The sequence below is a fragment of the Tympanuchus pallidicinctus genome, unplaced genomic scaffold (genome assembly GCF_026119805.1).
Source record: "Tympanuchus pallidicinctus isolate F22 unplaced genomic scaffold, pur_lepc_1.0 scaffold5, whole genome shotgun sequence".
Lineage (NCBI taxonomy): Eukaryota > Metazoa > Chordata > Aves > Galliformes > Phasianidae > Tympanuchus > Tympanuchus pallidicinctus.
The window spans coordinates 20,499,950-20,520,661 of NW_026294769.1; the positions used below are offsets into that span (position 1 = coordinate 20,499,950).

The 20,712-nt window shown below is 41.8% G+C and overlaps 1 protein-coding gene and 1 long non-coding RNA gene across 4 annotated transcripts in view; one reads left to right on the top strand and one right to left on the bottom strand.

The window, feature by feature from the left end:
• DIPK1C (divergent protein kinase domain 1C) overlaps window positions 1-7,955 on the top strand; it is a 25,172-nt gene extending 17,217 nt beyond the window's left edge. For both annotated transcript variants that reach the window (XM_052704211.1, XM_052704210.1), the window contains exons 2-4: window positions 2,688-3,365; window positions 6,655-6,819; window positions 7,519-7,955. In XM_052704211.1, the coding sequence (XP_052560171.1) occupies window positions 2,688-3,365; window positions 6,655-6,819; window positions 7,519-7,734 (1,059 nt within the window). In that variant the 3' untranslated portion in view covers window positions 7,735-7,955. The remainder of the gene's footprint in view (window positions 1-2,687; window positions 3,366-6,654; window positions 6,820-7,518) is intronic.
• The window catches only part of LOC128091198 (uncharacterized), a 16,953-nt gene extending 1,797 nt beyond the window's left edge, over window positions 1-15,156 (bottom strand). The window contains exons 1-5 of one of the 2 annotated variants that reach the window (XR_008211290.1): window positions 12,984-15,156; window positions 11,684-11,811; window positions 7,949-8,057; window positions 6,147-6,215; window positions 4,400-4,466 (exon numbers count right to left, since the gene is read on the bottom strand). This is a non-coding gene — a long non-coding RNA (uncharacterized LOC128091198). Of the gene's footprint in view, window positions 1-4,399; window positions 4,467-6,146; window positions 6,243-7,948; window positions 8,058-11,683; window positions 11,812-12,983 lie in introns of both variants that reach the window. The other variant, XR_008211289.1, reaches the window with a different exon arrangement.
• Window positions 15,157-20,712: the final 5,556 nt, after the last annotated feature.

Sequence of the window (20,712 nt, forward strand, 5' to 3'; positions counted from 1 at the left end):
AATGCCACCAGGATAGAAGATTGCCCTGTGTAACTGCATAACTTTGGAAAAGGATGTGAGGATCAATTAATTGCTTCAATATGAGCTATCAGTGCAGAATATGCCAAAGAGGGTGATAGGAGCTCTGTATATGTCCTAAAGTGAGAAATAGGGAAGGGCAGTTACCTTTGCAATGCTAAGCCATAGCATTCAGTTTTGATGTTGGTGCTGCTAAGATGGATGGGGGGAGATTGGAAAGAAAAAATGGAGTGGGAGTTAAAACACAAAAATGATCCAAGGGCTGAAAACACAGTGATTATAAGGGGGCAGTTGAAGAACTAATCTTAAAGCATTATGCATATGGCAAAGCATAAAACACCGAGCTGGAATAACTGGGCTGAAGTACTGAGAAGTGAAGTTGAGGTCAGTCTTTGCTGACCTTTGAGGTTACAATGTCCAGAAAATGGGGACATTTTTAAAGTCACTGCGTGACTTTAAACTCAACTACTTGCTACATTCTGTGAGTAGACACTCTTGAAAATTGTTCAGAATGCTCAGTTGCTTTTCATTATTTGAGGAAGCCTTTTTGAAGTTCTTGCTTGTATTGGTTATCAATAGAGGATGATACTTGAAGGCTAATCTGTGCTTAATCATTATAAGAGTAGGAATTCCTTGGCTAATTTCTCTTTGCAAACATTGCACAGTTTCAGTATAAGAAGATTCAGACTGTTTGTCAGATACTGGTTCAAATGGAACAGCAGACAAGTCCTGAACTGCAGCCGTGTTTAAAAATGACTCAGCTCCTATGTCTGGGAAATGTGAGACTATTTTTCCAAACTGCTTTTTCTTATTGCTGTTACGTATGATATGATGGCAACACAAGGAAACAAGCTGCATGTTCACATTTGACTGCAGGTCTCCTGAGCTTGTGATCTACTGGACATGAGATGTATGTGCATTTGGCCCCCTAAGAGTTAACGTGGCACAATAAAAATGTCCACAAGGGCAGGGGTTCACTCATGTGGACCCAATTACAGGATTGAGTCCTCCATTCTCAATTCTGGCAAAACAAGAATTAGGTTATAGTTTTCTCAACAGTAGAGCAATGATTTTAAATGTAATTGTGTTTAAGTTCCAAAACAAAACATATTTCCTACTTAAAAAGGGAAAATAAACTTGTATTGCATTCACAGAAGCACGTTTTCACAAACATCATTGATCTGTGTGCTCTGACAGCCCAGGGAGTCTGCCAGGGAGACCATCCTATGGATGCCAATGTGTGAGATTCTCAGAGGTACCTCACCCTGGACGGAAGGAGTTCACTTACATGGCTGCCCTTGCTGGCACTGGATGTTCTCTTTTGGGCTGTGAGAACAGTGCAGTGTATACTCTGTGCCTGTCTGAGCTGTACCCAGTGAGCTGTGTTAGCCAATTTAGCACCATTTCCTGCATCATTCCTGGATTTCAGACATAATCCTGCACCCACTCTCCAGTGATTTTTAACATAGAATGTTGCCTGGCATCAGAATGCATTCCCTTGGTGTAACACCTCAGAGGCTACTCTGAGAGAATACATTGCTTAAATTTTACGCTCATGTTTCCTGTTTATGTAACGGCAAGATACAAATGAGGCAGGGGGTCAGGCAGCCTTCTTGTGAGCATTCTTACGTGCAGCAGGAGCTGCCAGCTTGTTTCAATGAAGTTTAAATGCCAGAAAGCAATGAAGAAGGCTGACACTGTCAAGCCGCCTCCCAGCTGTTTGGCTTTCTTCGCCACCACAGTCCATTCCCCATCCACCAGAGACCGCTGATCATTCCCTCCACTGCTTTGCCCAAAGCAGTCCCTGCAGCTGCGTTTCTGAATGCCCACAGGAATATAGGAACGGCCTACACTTTGGGAAGTGACAGCATGGAAACAATTATGAGTTTAGGGAAGGATTGGTGAGGGAAACCTTGCAATTCTTATACAGATTCGCAGTGACCACTTAAATATCAAACAGCAGTTCCCAGGTTACACTGGACTGCTTTCCTCTAATTTTTAAGAAAGTAGCTATGCAGTTCATATAAAAATATCACAGGGACAGTGATAAGTACATGTGAAAACTGAGCAAGCCATTTTGTTCAACAACATGTACATATTTAAAAAGAGGTTTGGAGTGCAACCTCTTTGTTTTGAAGCAGTGCAGAAGGAGGTTCTTAACGCTTCATTCAGGGCACATTGAATGCAGAGGTGACACCCAAAGGACTGCTGAGGGTGCCAGCTACCCAGCCAACCCCCCTGTATGGCTTAAGTGGAGATGTCTACATTACACTGTGCTGAACCTTCCAGAGGAGTCCTGAGTTACATTGGAAGTCATCTATTATATCTTAAATTGTTACGGCCCAGAATCTCATGTAACACCTAAATATGTTGAGAGTTTGTCCCACTGAACTCCCATGTGGTGAAAACTTAAGAAGTAACCTGAAAAAAAAGCCTGCCCTTTTACCACTCCCCTAGTCTCTGTTTTAATGCAAGACTCCCCACAGTAAAAGAAGTCTCTAGAGCCTTCTGAAAACCAATGAATCACCCAACAGATGTAGAAGGATTGTGCTTCACGACTACTATGGTCCGCTCGAGCTTAGAGCCTTAGAACCTTCACTGATTTTCTGATGTTCTCCTAAGTGGTCCATAGGATTATGAATATGAATATTCCTTCTTTTTCAATCCAGTGCCTTGACTACAGCAGTGGAGCCCTGACTGGCGACCTCTGCGAAGACCTGTGTGTGGCGCAGAAGCTGGTGTACAAACACTGCCTTTACTATGACAGAGGTAAGAAGGTCATCCAGGCTGATTGGAGAGGCCAGCCCATCATCCTGAAATCCAAAAAGGAAATCTTCTCCAGCTACCAGCATCTCAGCATGCTGGACGAGGTGGAAACACAGGATATTCCTGAAACAGAGATTCTGCTGATGGTAGCCTTGGAGGTAAAAAATGTTCTGGGGCTAGAACTGTCTAACAATAGCACAGGGCCCCTGTGGACAAGGAGGAAGGGACCACATTGGAAAGCGCAGGTGGCCAGCATGTGGTCCTTGATCCAGCAGGAAGAATATATTTTCTTCAGTTTGCTGCAGGACTTCAGCAAACATGTGCTACGAATTATTGGCTCTTGTGGACATTTCTATGCCGTGGAGTATCTTACAGCTGGACATGCCTGGCACAAAACTCTTTTTCCCTTGGAAAACATAGTAGGTCCCTCCCTTGCTGGCCGCAAAAGCAGAGTGAGAGCCATCATTGACATTGCACTCAGCTTTCTGGATATGGTGCAACATTTTGATAATGATTTCTCTCATCGCCTACACCTGTGTGACATCAAGCCAGAAAACTTTGCTATCAGGCATGATCTTACGGTAAGCTGGGGCTTTGGGGCTGAGCTGTGGATATTTGAGGTTAAATTTTAATCTGAAAGTGGCAGCGTAAAAAATGACAGTTCCCTTCTCACGCATTTTCCCGCCAAGTTTTTGCAAAACAAACATTTAAAAGTGACATGGGAACTTCTTCACTGTTTTTCCTCTTTGTAATTCATGCAGCTACTTCAGAGCACTAGATCCTGCTGATTGTTTTCAGGACTGTTTATTCAGTTCTGATTTGTTTCACCTGCTCAAGCGTATTGACACTGACAGGGTCGTATCCTTTGGATGTGATGATGGATGCCTCCTGAAGGCGAGGAGATCTGGGAAGCTTTTAATGAAGCTGTAACTTGAGTCATGGTAATTATCTCTGGTAGTGATGCTGAAAGGAACACTAAGGCTGAATCTTCTGGTCTGACACAAGGGGAACTCCCTGCATAGAAACATATGCATCTTTCTGCTTTAGTCTTCAGCCTATCCAATATGGAAATGATTCCAGGATGGTGACATGAAAACCCTTAGTACTGTTACTGCTTGATTTTTCATTATACGACTATAACTCAAAGGTGAATAGCTGTACATTTTTCTAAGTGGTGATGTAGCACACCATCATGTTGTTGAAAATATCTTGCATTCATTCTGCAGATGGGAATTCTGCTGATTTCTGTGGGAACTGCATGTATGGATTGGAGCCCCTGTGTAGTGTTTGAACCAGATTTGCAATTTGTGGTGACATTGATGGAGTTTCTGCACTTTGAGTGAATATACAGAGTTCTCAGGAACTTGCAGGCTATTATCAGAACTCACAAACACTCAAGTCTTCAGAGCACTTGAGAAACATAACCTAAACTTATAGTCATTAAGAGCAATTAGAGTGATTCCCCTTCACCTTCCCTTCACTAACATTGTTTATTCAGGTGCAGTACAGCAGCTGAACGGGGAATGGGTGGGTAACTATGGCAAGAAACTGAGAAAAGCATGCCAATGCTTAAGCAGAATGGAATAGGACAGAAGTTCTTCAAAGCAGGCTTTACCTATCTTTTTCAGTTATGCCAGGATGTAGCTGCACGTGAACACACGCTAGAGCATCTGTTTTACTACCTGTTAAGAGAAAATGAGATGTCAATTAGAACAAGGGAGAGAATATTTGATGCGATTTCCATTACAAGTCCTTCTGGTGAGGCTCAGTTCTCCAGGATTCTGCCATGAGTTCTAGGGTCAGAAGAGACAGCAATCACCTTCTGATACAGTAAAGCATTCTCAGGTAGCAATTTCTAGGAGGGTTAATTACAACAGCAACAGAAACAACAAAGTAAGCTGTTGCTCACACACGGTTCTCCTGGTTGCACATTACTTACACCCCACTTGGCTGAGGCAAGAGATACATACAGCCAGGAAGTTGAGAAGGAAAACAGAGAGAGCTTCTGCTGAGTGACTGTGAGAGGAGAGTGAGAAGTAGAAATTCTGGGCTGTGTTGTCAATTGCCAGAATTGGGACACAAAAAAGGCAGCTTCTCTTTAGTCCTTCCTGTCTGTTTGAAGCAATTTTTTACTTGCTTGCTTTTGTATTCCGTATAGGATAATAATAAAATTCCATAATAGTACCATTATTACTTATCTCAGTAATGAGACTGCTAATGCTCAAAGAAATGCCTGGCATGCAATAGTTTTGAGAATTATTTTCAAGTGTTGGGGATAGCTCTCCAGTCCTCATTCCAGCCTTTGTGTGCTGTTCCTGCGGTACAGGAGGGTAGAGATCACTGCCTTGGTAAGTCATCCTGATGGCTCTTTTTCCTAGCAGAAATGACAAGTGACAAGATTGTCAAAGATGCACAGTTGGCAGAGAGCCACAAGGAAGTTCATACAGTGACCAAAAGACTGGGGAAATTCTGCACAACTTTTGGTGCCTTTTTGCCCTGTTCTTGCACCAAATGCATCTTGGCCAGACACAAGAAACTCCGAAGAAGTGAACATCAGAAGTGCAAAAAGCTTAGGAAGATAAAAAACAACCAGCCTGTTGAAACATGTGAATCTCCCTAGGCTACATCATGACTATCAAGCTCTCCAAAAAGCTTAAAAATACTCGAGTTTTTAAGCTATGCCTCATCACATTAAGATTTTCCCTGGGGAAAGAAAAAGGAAAATAAATAAATAAATAAATAAAAGCATAACATGAAGATTAGACCTTGCTCTTTTGCCTGTGCAAGGTTTGCTTGGCCCTCTACCAGGCCAGATATCTTTAGTTCCTGGAGATGATCCAGCTGGTGCTCCGGCCACAGTGCAGTATCACATGTTACTTAGATGGATGCAACTTAAAAATGAGATTATCCTTTGTGCCCATGTAATTCTGCTTTGCCCAAGTCCCAGATGTTTCCCTACCTGCAAAATTATTTCAACCCCTACAACCCCCTCTGAGTGAAGGTTCCAAGTGCTAAGCATGGCTTTGAAGTTATGCTGATGGCTGCGTTCATAGCACCATAGGGAGACTGCTTTCACTGTGTTCACCCACAGTCAGTCTACAGTCAGGCAGCTGCCATCACCTAATTGCCTTCCCTCCTTCCCTTGCTGATTTCTGTTTTTTTTGAAGTGAAGTATCCGTTGTGGAGTGATACTGACAGAAATTGAGATTCAGCCACTCAGTCCCAGAATGGTTTCAAATCTATCCCAGCAGCAGCACAATAAATGACTAAAATTGTAACTAACAGTCCCAATTTCCCCAGCTTTAAACAACTGCAGGTATCTGTTTCTACAGCTGAACAGGTATAAAGCGGTACAAACCCACCAAATGCAATGGGAGGTCTGGAGAAGCCATGCCACTTGTGGGTACTTCTGTGCATCATAGTGCTCCTCTCTGCAATGGTAAAGTCACAGGCTTAGTCTGGAAAGGCAAATTGCAAAATGATACCATCTGGCCTGTGGGTAGACTTGTGACATCATATAATTAAAAGGTTGAGCTGCCATCTGCATAAATTGCAAAAACAAGTAAATCAGTCTTCAAGTTGGATAGTTCTGGTTTAAGGCAAATCAATCCAGCTGACCCCAGGGACGCATACTGTCCACAGATAATTTTCTCTTTCCTGCTGTCTTGAGTATTGGCTGCTTTTGTTTAAAATGTGGCATTCATAAGACTACTGCTGCTCAGTTAAGCGAAAGAAAGCTCTTTCATTGAGAACCCACTTCTCTGCCATGCTCTCTGCACAGCATTTCCCAGAGAAAGAGGCAAAAGAATGCTTGCTCAGTCCTACCCACAGCCTGTTCTGCCTGTTTTAATGGCTTGTTTTGATCCACAGGTGGTGGCCATCGATGTGGATATGGCTTTTTTTGAACCCAAAATGAGGGACATCCTTGAGCAGAACTGCACAGGAGATGAAGATTGTAATTTTTTTGATTGCTTTTCAAAATGCAATCTGAAAATCAGAAGATGTGGAGCACAGAGAGCCAATAACAACTTGCAAGTGAGTAGAGACAGCTGCTTTATGCTTGCCTTTCTTTTAAAATCATATTGATTATAAAATGTATGGTATATGTACTAGAATGCTGTGCATTGCATGTAGACACATTTTTAAACAGACATTAGGTGCCAATCCCATTCAGAAATCACATCCTGGGGCATGCAAGCAAACCATTTATTTGTTGTCTTTCCACATAGCTGCTGCTTGCCCAGTTCCTCAGATAGGAAGTAGGAAGAGTGGGGAATTCGTCATTATTGTCTCCACTAATAGTGAAGTCCACTGTAAGCAGTGGAAGGTTATGGCTGTGATTCTCTGCTCTACAAAATGGTCTATGCAGATGAAGTGGAGAGAGGGGGGTCCATAGGGCGAGTGGCCCTGCTATGAGCTGTCTTGTAATTCACTCAGCTTGTGCTGCTGCAACAAACTAATTCAAGCGCAGAGGCTGGGGGAGCACAGCTTGGCTGTGCTTTGCCTGTTTCTCCCTTTCCTACCCTCACCATTTCTTATGCACAAGGGGATGCCTCAGCTAGAGGATAGCCTCTATACAAGTTCCTTTTCTTTATCTTCCCCTTTGAATGGCTAGACACATTATGGGTTCAGCTGAAACAAGAATAGAGACATTTGGCTACAGTCCCAGGGAAGCAACAGGGCATTAGTTACAGCTCCTGCAAGACAGCAATCTGCTCTTCTTTCTTTCCTCAGGTCATTTGTGACAAAATATTCCGCCGCTGGTTTTCTCCAACTCTCAGAGGACCATTGGTTTCCTTCCCACTGCAGCCACAGTTGCAGAAGGCTGTGCAGGAGTGTGCAGAGCTGGGACATGTGGATGCTACCGTGCACCACAGAACTCCGAAATCTCTCACTGAATTATACCATCTGCTTCGGGTCAGCCAACAAGAACTGCAAAGGGTGGAGTAGATACAGAAGGCAGAACTGCAAAGGCCACATCACAACCACTGCTAACAGATATTGTATGTGAGGCAGCCTGTGTTTTCTGTCGCTCCTCCATCCCTCCTACCCACTGTATTACATTCATAGCACATAGTTTTCCAGCTATGCAAATGAAATTCATGACTGCAGGTGCGGCATGTCCTGTTAATATCTCTTGAAATATGAAATTGTTTTACATTACCTGATTTCCTTCTTCTTTATTTTCCTGTATTCTCCATCGATGTTCAGCGCATCATTTGCATTCCTGCTCAGATAGCACCTGAGTGCACACTCCAAGCTATTAGGCATTTCTGTAGGGATGAGATGGTGCTTGGAAGTCAAAAACTGGAAGTGCAGAACAACTAATATCAATCTAATATCAATCATTAACAAGGTGGTGGGACGGATGTGGATAAATACATGCAAGATGTTTGTTTTTCTCTCATTGTAGAATAAGGATTTTAAAAGTAAAGACTGAGTCTTCAGTATAAAAAACCAAGCTCAAACAGGGAAACATTGTCACATGGAGAGCTGCTTTTGTACAAAGCACTCCATTCTGATGTTTCCAAATGATGTATTTTGTTACTTGTGCCATAGCTAACTTTCTGTGGAAAAATTATGTGAAATTATTTAGAGCAAAATAACTGTACCCACTTTTAGTTCCAATGTGGATACTTATATTCTGCAGTGAAGAAAGTGACACTGACTCTTCCTTTGTGAGCAAGTCCTCAGGCACTTGAACATCAGAGCACTTGGTAAGAAGCACTACTTCGCCAGATAGCAGAATTGCCCAGGAATGCCAACAATCTGTCCCTTGCACTGAACAATATCAAGACATTGAGGTTCCTTATAAAATTAATATTTAGTAAACAAAAGGAAATTTTCAGAAGAATTCCTGATATTGCAAACAGTTACAGAAATGAAGGCTCCTACATTTCTTTAAAATCATTAACCTTCCCTTTCCAACTTCATAGCAGGGGCTGGAGAATCTGACAAACAGGTTCCGAAAAAAATTGTATGTATTCAGTATCAGAACTAGGTAATAGATCTGTGAGTTGCTCGTGCCATGAAGACCTCACAAACCCCACAAACAAAAATAAACCAACAGCCCGTGATGGCCCTCAGCTCACAGCAGTCCCTCAGTCTTAAGACTGACAGTAACTGCTTTGTGGATGTGAGACACATAACACTTAATCTTTTTTATCTGTATATCCCTCAGCCTTATCACATTCCTGAAGTGTGAGAGCACTAATTTTACACAAACCTCTCTATTTCAGGTCAGTAGTGGTCCCTTGCACTTATGTTTCCAAAGTGATGGCCCATGACCAGAACAACGAGACCTGCTTAGTAGACCTTGACACCTACCCAAAAGTAGCTCAAATTTTCAAACTAGCATTAGTTAAAAACTAACAAACACCACTATTTCTTCTGATAAACTGTAATTTTAAAAATTATTCAAGTACTGAAAAGCCTATAGAGAGGACAAGGTCAGCTGTCTTGCCTGGGGCTGTTCTGAAGGCAGTGTGCTACTCATCCAGAACTAGGACTCCAGAGATCCTATTTTAATGAGCTGTGTTCAGTCTGTGCTTCTCCTCTAGCCTGGGAGACAGTATCATAAGGTCATCCTTTACAAAAGCAGGAAAGCAGAACAAAACAAGGCACACAAATTCCAGAGCAAGGCCCAGCACAAAACAATGAAGATGATAGAGGAGAAAATACTGAAGGAAAGAATGGTGTGAAAGGGTTGGGAACACATGATGCATCTAACGTAGAGAGAAGATGAATAGGAAATCAGAAAAAAGTACATTTCACTTTGTGAAGACTTGGAGTATGAGGTAAGTTTGAGTAAATTGGGGGAAGTCTGTGGAAGAAGGGACTGAAGAAGGGCACGGCAACTCTTCAGAAAAAGAAAGAGGATGATAAGAAGAGTAGGAGTGAACTGTTCTGCCCAAATTTTCTTGGTGGATATGCCAAGAAATGAGCTTAAGTAATAAATAAGATATTAGAGACTCTCTAAAAGTAAGAAACAGTGGACCTGTGGAACAGATCATTTGGGAAATTTTTAATCTTCATAACTAGCAGTTTTTAATTGTAGGCCAGAGTGAGCGTTAATCAGGAATGATGCGAGTGTGGTTTTATCAATGATCCTGCCTTAACACAGATCTGGTGCCTTTATCCCTAGGTACAGTGATTCTGTTATTGCTAGATTACCTTTGTGTTCTTGCAATTCCTTCACAAGGGAACAGACATTTCTTAGTCACAAGGGTAAGTGAAAAAAAAAACTAAAATCCATAGTAAAATGTAATGTAGCAGCAAAATGCTGGTGGAATGTCACTTTTTCAGAGGATCCTTCTCCTTAGCTGAATTTAGGAAGGGAAACTGCCTTTGACAGCTTTCTCCAAACTCTTTGGGACTTAGTTTCAGGCACCATTAGCTGACAGGGACCTCCTTCCCCCACACCATGCACTTTCCCAGGTCATTAAGTTTCATTCCTTCCTTTCATGATACTGAGAACAGTCCTCACAAACAGTGCCTTCAGAAACCCCTCAATAGAACACAGTAGGATTATGTGTACATGGCTGGGTTGTGAGAGTGAGATTCACTTACACAGCCCCTCTGGCTGGCTTTGGTACAACTTCAGCAATGAATGCAGACAGGGATAATCTAAGAGTCTGATTGTCCAGCACCTTGTGCACCTTGCAAAGTTAATCGAAGCCGGTAAACCATTGGTCAGAAGGTGCTCCTTTCTGACAAAGCTGCTTTCCTTTTGCCTTACCACCGATGTGAAAACATAACCAGCTGGCTCAAGGGTTTGGCTGGGTCAGGTGGGTGCTGCTGAATGTCCTGCCTGCTGCTGGGCCCTGGCTGTTTTCCCTTTCCATCTCTGCATTCTGGTTATGATGTTAATATGGGCTGTGGTGGTTTCTGCTTGGTTTCTCAGTTTCAGGTATCTCCAGAGCTGCTACTCCTCCAGACAAAAAATGACTCCTTTTATATAGGTTCACTAATAGCATTTGACTGTACTGGAAACGGACATTTAATCCAACAATTCTGTTCCCTTTAAGTTGATCTCAGCCCCATCTCTGTGCCTGGTCAGCCTGTTCCTGAATCCTTTTCTCCCTATAAAAGTGGCACTACCTCTTGATTTGTTTCTACCTCTTGCTGTACTCATGCCTTACTCAGCAATTTTCTACCAATATTTATGTCTCTCTGTGAAAGAGGAATGATGTTAAGTCATTGTTTATTCCTTCTTTGCATCCTGGTTAACAGCAGGTGTTTCAACTCTGCAATAATTTAAATACACTTATCTGTTCCCACAGTTTACAAGAGCTAATTCAGTTGAAGCTTATTTCATAATCTTTAGGAAAAATAATTTTGGCCCTTTTCCTCAACATTTTCATGCAAAACTTCTTCCTCAATGCAGATTTTTGTCCTTCTGGTATAGCATCCTTTTCAAAAAGAATCTGCAAGCCATAGTCACGCACTACGGTGATATGAAACAAAGCAAAACATGACCCAAAGGATTTTCCTGTTCTCCTCTGTGCTTCTGGGGTTGACATAATGGTGACGAACCCAGAACAGCAGGTCATTACTGTAGCCACAGTTTTTCCTACACAGAGCCTCCCTAAACCCTAGTGGGAGTCTGCTGGACCCCTTTCACTAAAAGCATTCAGATGTATTGCTTAAGGCAGCAGTAGGTGCTAAACCACTTGTTCAGGACAGGGGAAGAAGGAGAGAAGGCTTTATTTCCTTTCAACTAGAAACATGAACTGAACAAAATGCTTCCAAGTGGTAAAAAATGGGATCAGGATGTAGAAGTAGTTAGGGACTCTGCACTGATATGTATTTTTTCTGTGGTGAAAAAGTGTGGACACAAAATGCTCTTTTAATTTCTTTTGTAATTTTAAGAATTGAAGCCACAGACCATGCTACCTACCTTTTGGCAGATCACACTGTGGTATGCAGTTGGGTTGGAAGGTGATGAATTTCAGCTTGTAATGAGTACAAGACTGTGACATCAAAATCTGATGCTTCTAGTATCAGTTTCCATACCTGGACAAGCAACTGTAAGAAAAACCATAATCACTACCAGTGGAGTTGTGCAATCAGCTTAGCAATCCTGGCAAATGCTCTCAGAAGCCCAGAACAGATGAAAGATGAAATCCACCTGTAGGAGTGCTTTTCTCAATAAAAGTGTTACATGTTTATAAGTGACAAAATGATTAAGTCCCCAGGAAGGTTACGATCCATAATCTTATGGGGCTCTTTCAAATTTGATAAACAAATAGCCTGCCAGCCAGGCCCCCTAAGCAGCAGTAATTGCTGAGCTCCTTGAAAACTCTGGGATTACTTTTTTTTTTCCCCCCCTCCCTCTGTAAACTGCCAGTGTTTTCTTCCTATACTAGAAACACACATAAGTGGTGATGACAGCCAGGAGGACATACATATGACTGAATTCAAAGACACGTCCACAAGCATCTGCTGCTAGTGCTTTCAAGATACATGTAATCCAAGCTGGAAACTACCGTGAATAGCACTTATTTTTCCCTTGCTGATTCCTTAGCAGTTTGCAGGTAGGTAGAAAAAAAAAACCACCATGAGATTCTACTTAAATTAGTTATAATCTCTCCAGGATTTATACTACAGAAGGAAGAGACCAGACTCTATTGAGTTCAGAATGGATTCACTCTCTTAAAAGTATGACATGAGAAGTTATAGGAAAGAACAAGATCACTTTTTTTTTTTTTTTTTTCTTTAAAATAAGAGGTTTAGTGTTAGTACCTAAAGAAAGTAGATGCTTCAACCAGTATCCCAAATTAATGTTTGCATTTGTGGAATTCAAAGTGCTCTTCTTCTTTTCCATTGAAAAGAATAAAGCAGAACATATTTCCTACTCCAAATTTTAAATACATTCAAATTACTTTTTCTCCAATTCTCTGTGAGACATTTCAGGCCTTATCACTATTCTGAGGAAATAGATTTTGTCCTCTATACCAAGAAAGTTTATAAGTGAAAAAATAGTTTCCAAGAGTTAAAGTTTCCTCCAGTACAAGGATTACTAAGCACCATTCTAATCTTACAGATGATAGTTGTCAGTGGCTAAATTACATGAAATAAAGGCCTGATTGATAGACTGATATGTAGTCAATGAATATACAGATGTCATAATCATGAAATAAACGAGAGCTTGGCTAAGCAGGTTATTATACCAAAAATAGAGTAGATAGAATGCTCACCCTTCTGCTTGGCTTGCTGTAAAGCTCCAAAAGAGGGATCTCCAGAAGAATTGCCTTCACCTGTGCTCCCAGGGCTGACTCATGGCTCGTCTCAGGTGCTCAATCAGAGGTTCAGGCCATGATTCAGCAGTTCCCATACAACCGAATATATAGCAGGTGAGTAAGTAGCCATGTCATTACTCCAGTATTCAAAATCTAGCTTTATCATAGAATCATAGTTTCATTTGAGCTGGAAGGTACACTTAACGATCACCCAGTCTGACTCCAACTGCAGTGAACAGGGACACCTACAGCTACATCTGGTTGCTCAGAGCCCCATCCAGCCTGTCTTCTAGTGTCTCCAGGGATGGGGCACCCACCACCTCTCTGGGCAACCCGTACCAGTGCTTCACTACCCTTACTGTGAAATTTCTTCCTTATATTCAGTCTAAATTCTCCCCTCTTTCAGTTTGAAACTATTTCCCCTTGTCCTATCACCACAGACCCTGCCAAAGAGTCTGTTCCCTTCTATCTTACAGCCCCTTCTTTAGATACTGAAAGGTCTCCCCTGGAGCTTTCTCTTCAGACTGAGCAAATGTACTTATACAAATAGTATCTGATTCTAGATTACAAATAAATGCCAAACTCAGGTTCAGATATGCTTTCACATGGATTAAGACTATAGCTCCAGTCTGGAGCATAGAAGAAGAAAAAATAACCCTTACAAACATACATCCAGAGGCTTTCCTTTAGTCATCCTATTAAACTGTTTGTGGAATAAACACAGCAGGTGTGCACATGAATGTTCATGCATCTGCTTGATGAACTGTAAGTTTATGTAAATGTTCACTGAATAATGGAATTGTAGGATATCCTACGTTGGAAAAGACCCATGAGGATCAGGTCCAAGTACACAGTATTTTTATTTTTGCTACTATATTCTGTACAAATTGGGCAAATGCAAGATGAATTAGTAATATGAATGAACATCACACACTGCGCAGGAATAATGAAGACTTAATGGAATGCTTAATCAAATTCCATCTTTACCCATTGATTTCACTAAGGTTTCTTATGTGATTGAAGAGTTAAATTTGATGGATCAAACTCACATCTCCAGCTCTTAGAAAATGTCAGATGAACAGTAGTGTATCAGCCAAAGCAATATTGCTGAAGAAGCATTAGTTAATGCAAGTATATACTGCATAACTGCCATTTCAGTAGATATCTCTCTAAACCAAAGAAGTGAAGCCAAGACTCAGCCAACAAAGTGATGAGTACCACTGAAATGTCTGCAGTAGGAATCTGCTAAGTAGCAGGGATCTGCCTCGTTCTTTTTGTGTTTGTTTTCCCTTGTATATGTACTTAGATTAATTCACATATGATATCAGGCATACTTTAGGGCTCCAGCTGGATCACAATTTACAACAGCCTGAATCATTGACATTTTGGTGTTCACTCTTGATTCATGTCAGCGAGACAGCAGAAGCTCCTGGCATTTTAAGTAGGCAGAGGGGGGAGTAATGTGAGCTATATATTCATTTAATGTATGTGAGAACACAGATTTCACTGTAGCCCAAGCTCAGCTGCACTGACTCAGAATCAGTCCAAAGGTGCTCTCTGAGTACATCAGCAACATCCATCACAGTCACTGTCAAGCACACTGGCTCAGCATTGGCAGCTGGTATGTTGGCAACAGGGCTGCAGATCCACCCATACTGCAGCTGCTTCCTCCCAGCTTTAGGAAGAGGCAGGGAACAACAGGACATAGCTCCTGCTTCTTCTCTTCGCTACCTGGAGAGATGAGCAGGTAGATGAGGCACTCCTGATAGTTCAGGACAGCAGATCGCCCATCTCCTCCTCTTATGACACTCACTGACAGGTAGAGCTATGGAAGTTGAGTGCCCTGTCATTTTGTCACCCACTTGGTAAGAGCGTGGTCCTTGGCTTGGTGATCTATAAAGTTAGAGGAAAGCTGTGCGCTGGTGTTTGGGATGTGCAGTACAGCTCCTTCTGTCAGGCTGGCTCCCCTCAAGGCTTTCTTGGTATCATTGCCCAGAGTCACCCCAAGGCACTAATAAATCTTAAAAAAACTTTGAGCGTAGAAGAGGTAAAATGAAGAACACAAAGTATTTGAGTCTTTGACTCAAAGTGAAAAGAAGGTCTGGATAGTGCTGACAGGCAAGAAATTGTGAGTCCTGAGGTGTATCCACTGGGAGTTGGAGTGGATGATCCTTGTCAGTCCCTTCCAACTCAGGATACTCCATGATTCTATGATTCTATGATGACAGTTTCTTTCATAACTTTCACCAACTGGCATTCTTGTAGACCCATGAAAGAAGGCAGAGCAGAGGCTGAAAGGGCCCCTCCTGGCTGCAGGCCCTATCCAAGCCCTGGCACTGTGGTGGGGCACTTGGCTCATGCTATTGCCATCATTCACTGATGCTCCTCCAATGCAGATTGCCTGGCTGAAGCTGACATCTCAGGGCAACACCATATTCATGTCCAGAAGGGCAGTGAAATAAAACAAATATTAATTCCAAATATAGGTTGATTTCACCCTGTTCCCATAGCTCTGGGATTTTGGAAGTCTGATATAGATGTTGTTGAAAAAGGCCTGCTGTCCCAGTATAGCCTACTGCGGGAAGTTTGTAAAAGTAAATTTAATACCATCTGCTTTTCAATGTAGGAAACAGATAAGAGTTGTCTGAATACTCTCTATGAAATAAGACATTTTTTTCTCTGGAAAGTGTGAAGGAAGTGAAAGGATTTATTGGGCTCCCTCCTTTCGTATTTCAGGCAGCAAAGCACCATAGCACTGTCTCATTTGAAGTCCAGGACCTTGCAAAGCTGTTGGCCAGATAAGATGCTGACTCTGGATGGAAGAAGGATTTCATTCCAGGCACACACACAGAATCACAGAATCACAGAATTGTAGGGGTTGGAAGGGACCTCCAGAGATCACTGAGTCCAACCCCCCTTCCAAAAAAGGTTCCCTACACCTGCCTGGGCATCTGGTAGCTGAACTGTGCAGTTCCACAGCACTAAATACTTAAGCTGGCTTCCCTGAGGACGTGTTCTCAAGCAGCACTTATGCTGGAGTGCAGAGCAGAGTTGGAGCAATGCTGAATCCATAGGCATAGGTTTTTAATTGGTATTTGTATGCATCTGTGGACATTTCTGGAACTATGAAGGGCTATTAAAAGAAGATAAAAACATCTTTTCATCAGAAGAAAGTTGTACAAAACAAATCCAGCTTTGCTCTTGCTTAAGAATGGAGAATATTTTTATGAGAGAATTGGGCTTCTTTAGCCTTCAGAGGTGACTTCAGTCTGCAGTTAAATGGAACATGCAGGAAATGGAGCCAGACTCTTCTCTGAAGCATGTGGTGAGCGAAAAAAGGCAACAACACAATGCAGAACATGGGAAATTCCAGCCTAACATGAAGAAAAATATTTTGAAGAAGTTCAAGTACTGGAACAGGGTCCCAAAGAAGAAGTCATGGGTTCCCTGTCTTTGGAGATACTCAAATGCAAAAGGACAAGACCCCAGGAATTCTGCTCTAAATGGGCCTATTTGAGTGAGAGATTGGATTGGGTCATCTCCATGTCCCAGTGCCTGCATACACCCTTTTCTACAATGTTGATCATACAGTTTAAAATCAGAAAAAACACAATGGCCTTTCTTAACTACTATTACTCAAAAAAACCCTAAATGTTTCTTGCATCTGCGGATGTGGTTTACATGGGGGGAGCCAGAAGCACATATTTGGTCTCCATGTAATAAGTTCTCCATCTGAACTTCTAAGACAATAAACAATTTTTAAAAATATTTTCTTGTTTCTTTTGAGCTGAGTGGATAAAGGCTTTGTTGTGATAGGTGCTGTGCAAGACAGGAGTAAAATGCAATGCTTGAATTCATTCTCACATTTAGATCCCTTTTCACTGCTCTATAAAAGACCTACAGGATCAGAAGTGGGTGTCAATATAATCCACATTCACTGCAAGACCTCAGCATACCAAAAAATAAAAATTTTTAAAAAAAATCAGAATCAAGCCTAGGAGTTTGGTGCCCTTTGGTGTCACTTAAATACATCCTCCCAAAGAGAACCTCACCACTGAGAGAGTCCCACCACTCCTTGTCTATTCTAGATTGAACTGGAAGATAAAGGGGAAAAAAGGGACCACACAAACAATGGAGGTGCAAAGATTTTAAAAGATATTTGCCTTTTAAAAGATGTAACTAGCAGCGAATTATGAAAGAAACTCTGTGGATATTATAAAATAAATGTCATACAGCTGTTGAGATGAATAAGACAAAGGAGGAATCTAAATAATGTATCACTACTGTTAAAAGTTTGAATGTTATAACTTTATCTCCCAAATAATCATTTTTAAAGGCAGATATATATATATATTTAAGCATTATACCAAGTTTCAATCTCAGATCAGGGGTGGGAAGAAACGGGCACATATCCATCTTGCCTTCAGGCCAAACTATTTAATCAGAACTGGGAATACAGACAAACTTTCTCAGCCTCCCTCTCTACAGTGTCATTGTATAAAGCCACACTTTGCAGCTCACTCCATGAAAATGACCAGTAAAAATATCATGCTATATGACTCCGTTTATCAAGTGGAAAACTATTTTTAATGTACTCCAGAAGAAAGGTAGCAGGTACTTACCAAGCGTTCTTGCAGTCATCATACAGGGGTATATGTCAGTCCATAAATCAATAGTTGGCCCAGTGCCATTCACTTCTGAATGGAAACCTGCTATTTTTGCAGAGTTCTGCTCATAGCAGCTGAGCAACAATGCTAAGTAGTGTGTAGCTATCAGGAAAAAAAACAGGCATGACAACACAAATCATGGAGCCCCTGATGAACATCTCTGCACATGGCTGCTTCTTCCAATCACCAGCAGAATTTAATGAGACACCTGCAGTTTATAGACGCTCCTGTTCTAACATAAATTACCCTGAGAGCACAAAGTCTTCTTTTCAAAGTACTCATCATTAACCATAAGCTACAAAGCATCCATTGTCACTAGTAACATACTCCTCATTAATTTGTAATTGCATGAAACAATATTCTTCCATACATGACCTACCACAGATCTGAAGAATAAGGCAAAGCCTGTTAAGATTTCCTAATTGGCACAGTTTTGAACTTTTTGGTTTTCATTAATAAAACAATGTTGGAGACCTAGAAACTGATTCCTTGCAATGCTGCAAATAGAGTGGTTCTTCGTAGGCTGATCCACAGAAGGTGAGATAGAGTGCGGTGCACAGCTGTGGGTCTGCTAGCTGCAGCATGCCATAAATGCTCCCAACTTCCCTTCCCCTCCCACATCACTCAGGACAGTCTCAGCCTTCAGAAAATAAAAGGTAGCCAGAAATTACGAAGGTAACAGTTACAAAGGTCTGGAGGGTTTGTTTTTCAATCAGTGGTATGACATTTGCTATGTGGCAGAAGACATAGAGAATGGCATCCCCCTAAAAAGAAAAAAGCTGCAAAAATGAGCTCATCTGAGTCAGAGTGTTCAGAAAGAAAGAAAAGGTTTGTTGCCAAGATGACACTGTCATCTACCAGGCAAGCAGCTGGCAGTCACTGGCACGGATTGCTGCCCCTACGACATGCCCTCAGCTTTATCACCTCAGACCAGAGCTTGGTACAGTCATGACCAAAATCCCATCAGACCTCTCTGATGCTCTGTTCAGTAGGCGTTTCAGGCTTCCCAGGAAATAGGCCATGAGCTCTTTTGTTCCCAATGTCAGAGGCACTTTGACTTTTTAACATCTGGGAGGAGTATTTCGGGATCCTTGCCCTAATTTTGTTGTAACCTGTGAATGCATGGAATACTGTAAGACTTTCCTGAGAAGAGCCCTCAGAAACTATTAGCACACTGTAAATTGTGATCTGTGTGAGAACATATCTACTGCTTGTAGGAGGACACAGAGCAACAGATTTGTGGCATTAGTAGAAGAGCAGTTAATTGCATTGAAAAAGTAATGGAGACTTTGTTCCACTTCTCTTTTGCTGTTAAATGTAAGTTGTTTGTCAGGACCTGCCTCTTTGACATTTCACACCTCCTTCCCTAGACAGACAACTGCATTTCACACTGTGCCACCTGCTGTAAGCAGACCCATCTCCAGTGAAGTTTATGAGGCTGCAGTTTTTTACTGTGTCTGAGAATCTGCCATAGGCCAGATAAGCTGGCCTTAAAATGCTGTGCCTCCTCTTGGTTTGTCAAATTGGATGTGTGGGGAGCTGCTCCATGTCAGACCACTTGGTTCCTTATGAGTCCTGGCCATCAGCACTCTGTAGAGAAAAAGAAAAAGAAAAAGAAAAAGAAAAAGAAAAAGAAAAAGAAAAAGAAAAAGAAAAAGAAAAAGAAAAAGAAAAAGAAAAAGAAAAAGAAAAAGAAAAAGAAAAAGAAGCAATTTTTTTCCTCCAGCATTATTCAGATCCTCATCTTCAGAACAAAAATCTGCTGGAATAAGTTTATTTGAAAAATTATTTTTTAATAAAGGAAATGGAACTTTCTCAGCTAAATGTAGTGTGAGGAAATCACATTAATGGAATGCTTGCTAGAGGAAATTTTAAAATAATACAGACCACTGGGAGGGGAAAATTAACATTCAGGTCCCCACTGGCCACAGTCTAGCATTGCTCTAATGACAGACCAACATCTCTCTGAGGGTTTCAAGTGAGTTTGATTTGGACATCTGTTATCTGCTATCTCAGGCTTGTTCCTGTTACCTCAGGGCAGCCAGGCATGGAGACAATACTTTAGCATTCCCTATTGTAGAAAAGGGAACTTATTTGTAATAAGGAGAAACAAGCAAGTGACATCCAACACTAAATTTCTTGGAGTTTTGGCCTTTCTTACAAGACAATACCAAAGTAGCCCACAAAAATGCATGTTTCCACTGAAATCAAGTTTCAGCAGTTCAAAACCTTATTCCTATAAGGTTTAGGTTAGGGATGCCCTTGCTTGCTCAGTTCCCGCCAAGCAGGGCCATCTCTGCACCTCCTGCACCCAGGGCCAGCCCCATGGCTGCCCTTTGCCCCCATGACTGGGTTGTGCAAGCATGAAGTTGTAAGCTGGGCCATGAGAGCCTCACAAAAATTTGACAGGCAACATCCAAGAGACAAGACAAGCCTCGCATCTCCAAATTACCTGAAGGTAACCAACTGACTTTGATATTTTTCAGGTAGTTTATTTCCCTGTGCTTGAACTGACAGCTGCCTGTCACTGCCATGACCTCCAAAACACGGAGGCTGAGAATCCCACAAGCATTACTGCATTTGCCCTTAAATGATATCTCTACAAAGTTAAGCTTTGCTACTCTTCTTTTTCCTATATGTTTTGAATAGCTTTCATTTACACCAATTTTTAGAGAGAAAATGGAGGAAAAAATGTTTCTTTGGGTTACTAATGCTTAGAGGCAAAGCCCATCTCCTGGCATGCAGCAGTGGGGGAATCCAGGGGATTCCTGGGTTGGAGAGGTTATCTAACATCTCCTTCCTTCAGGCTACCACAGCTCGGGACCTCTAAGCAGGTTGCAAAAGTTTGGCTCAGGAAGTCTAGATCAGGTTTGGTGCAAGTTTACTGACTTCACTTTCAGGCTATAAAGGTGAAGTGGCATTTGGCAGTGTTTCAGGAGAAAAAGCACGATGAAATGTGGTAACAAATAGCTACAGTGGGTACGGGTGGGGAGTCGGGTGAACAAACATCAGTGGCAGCG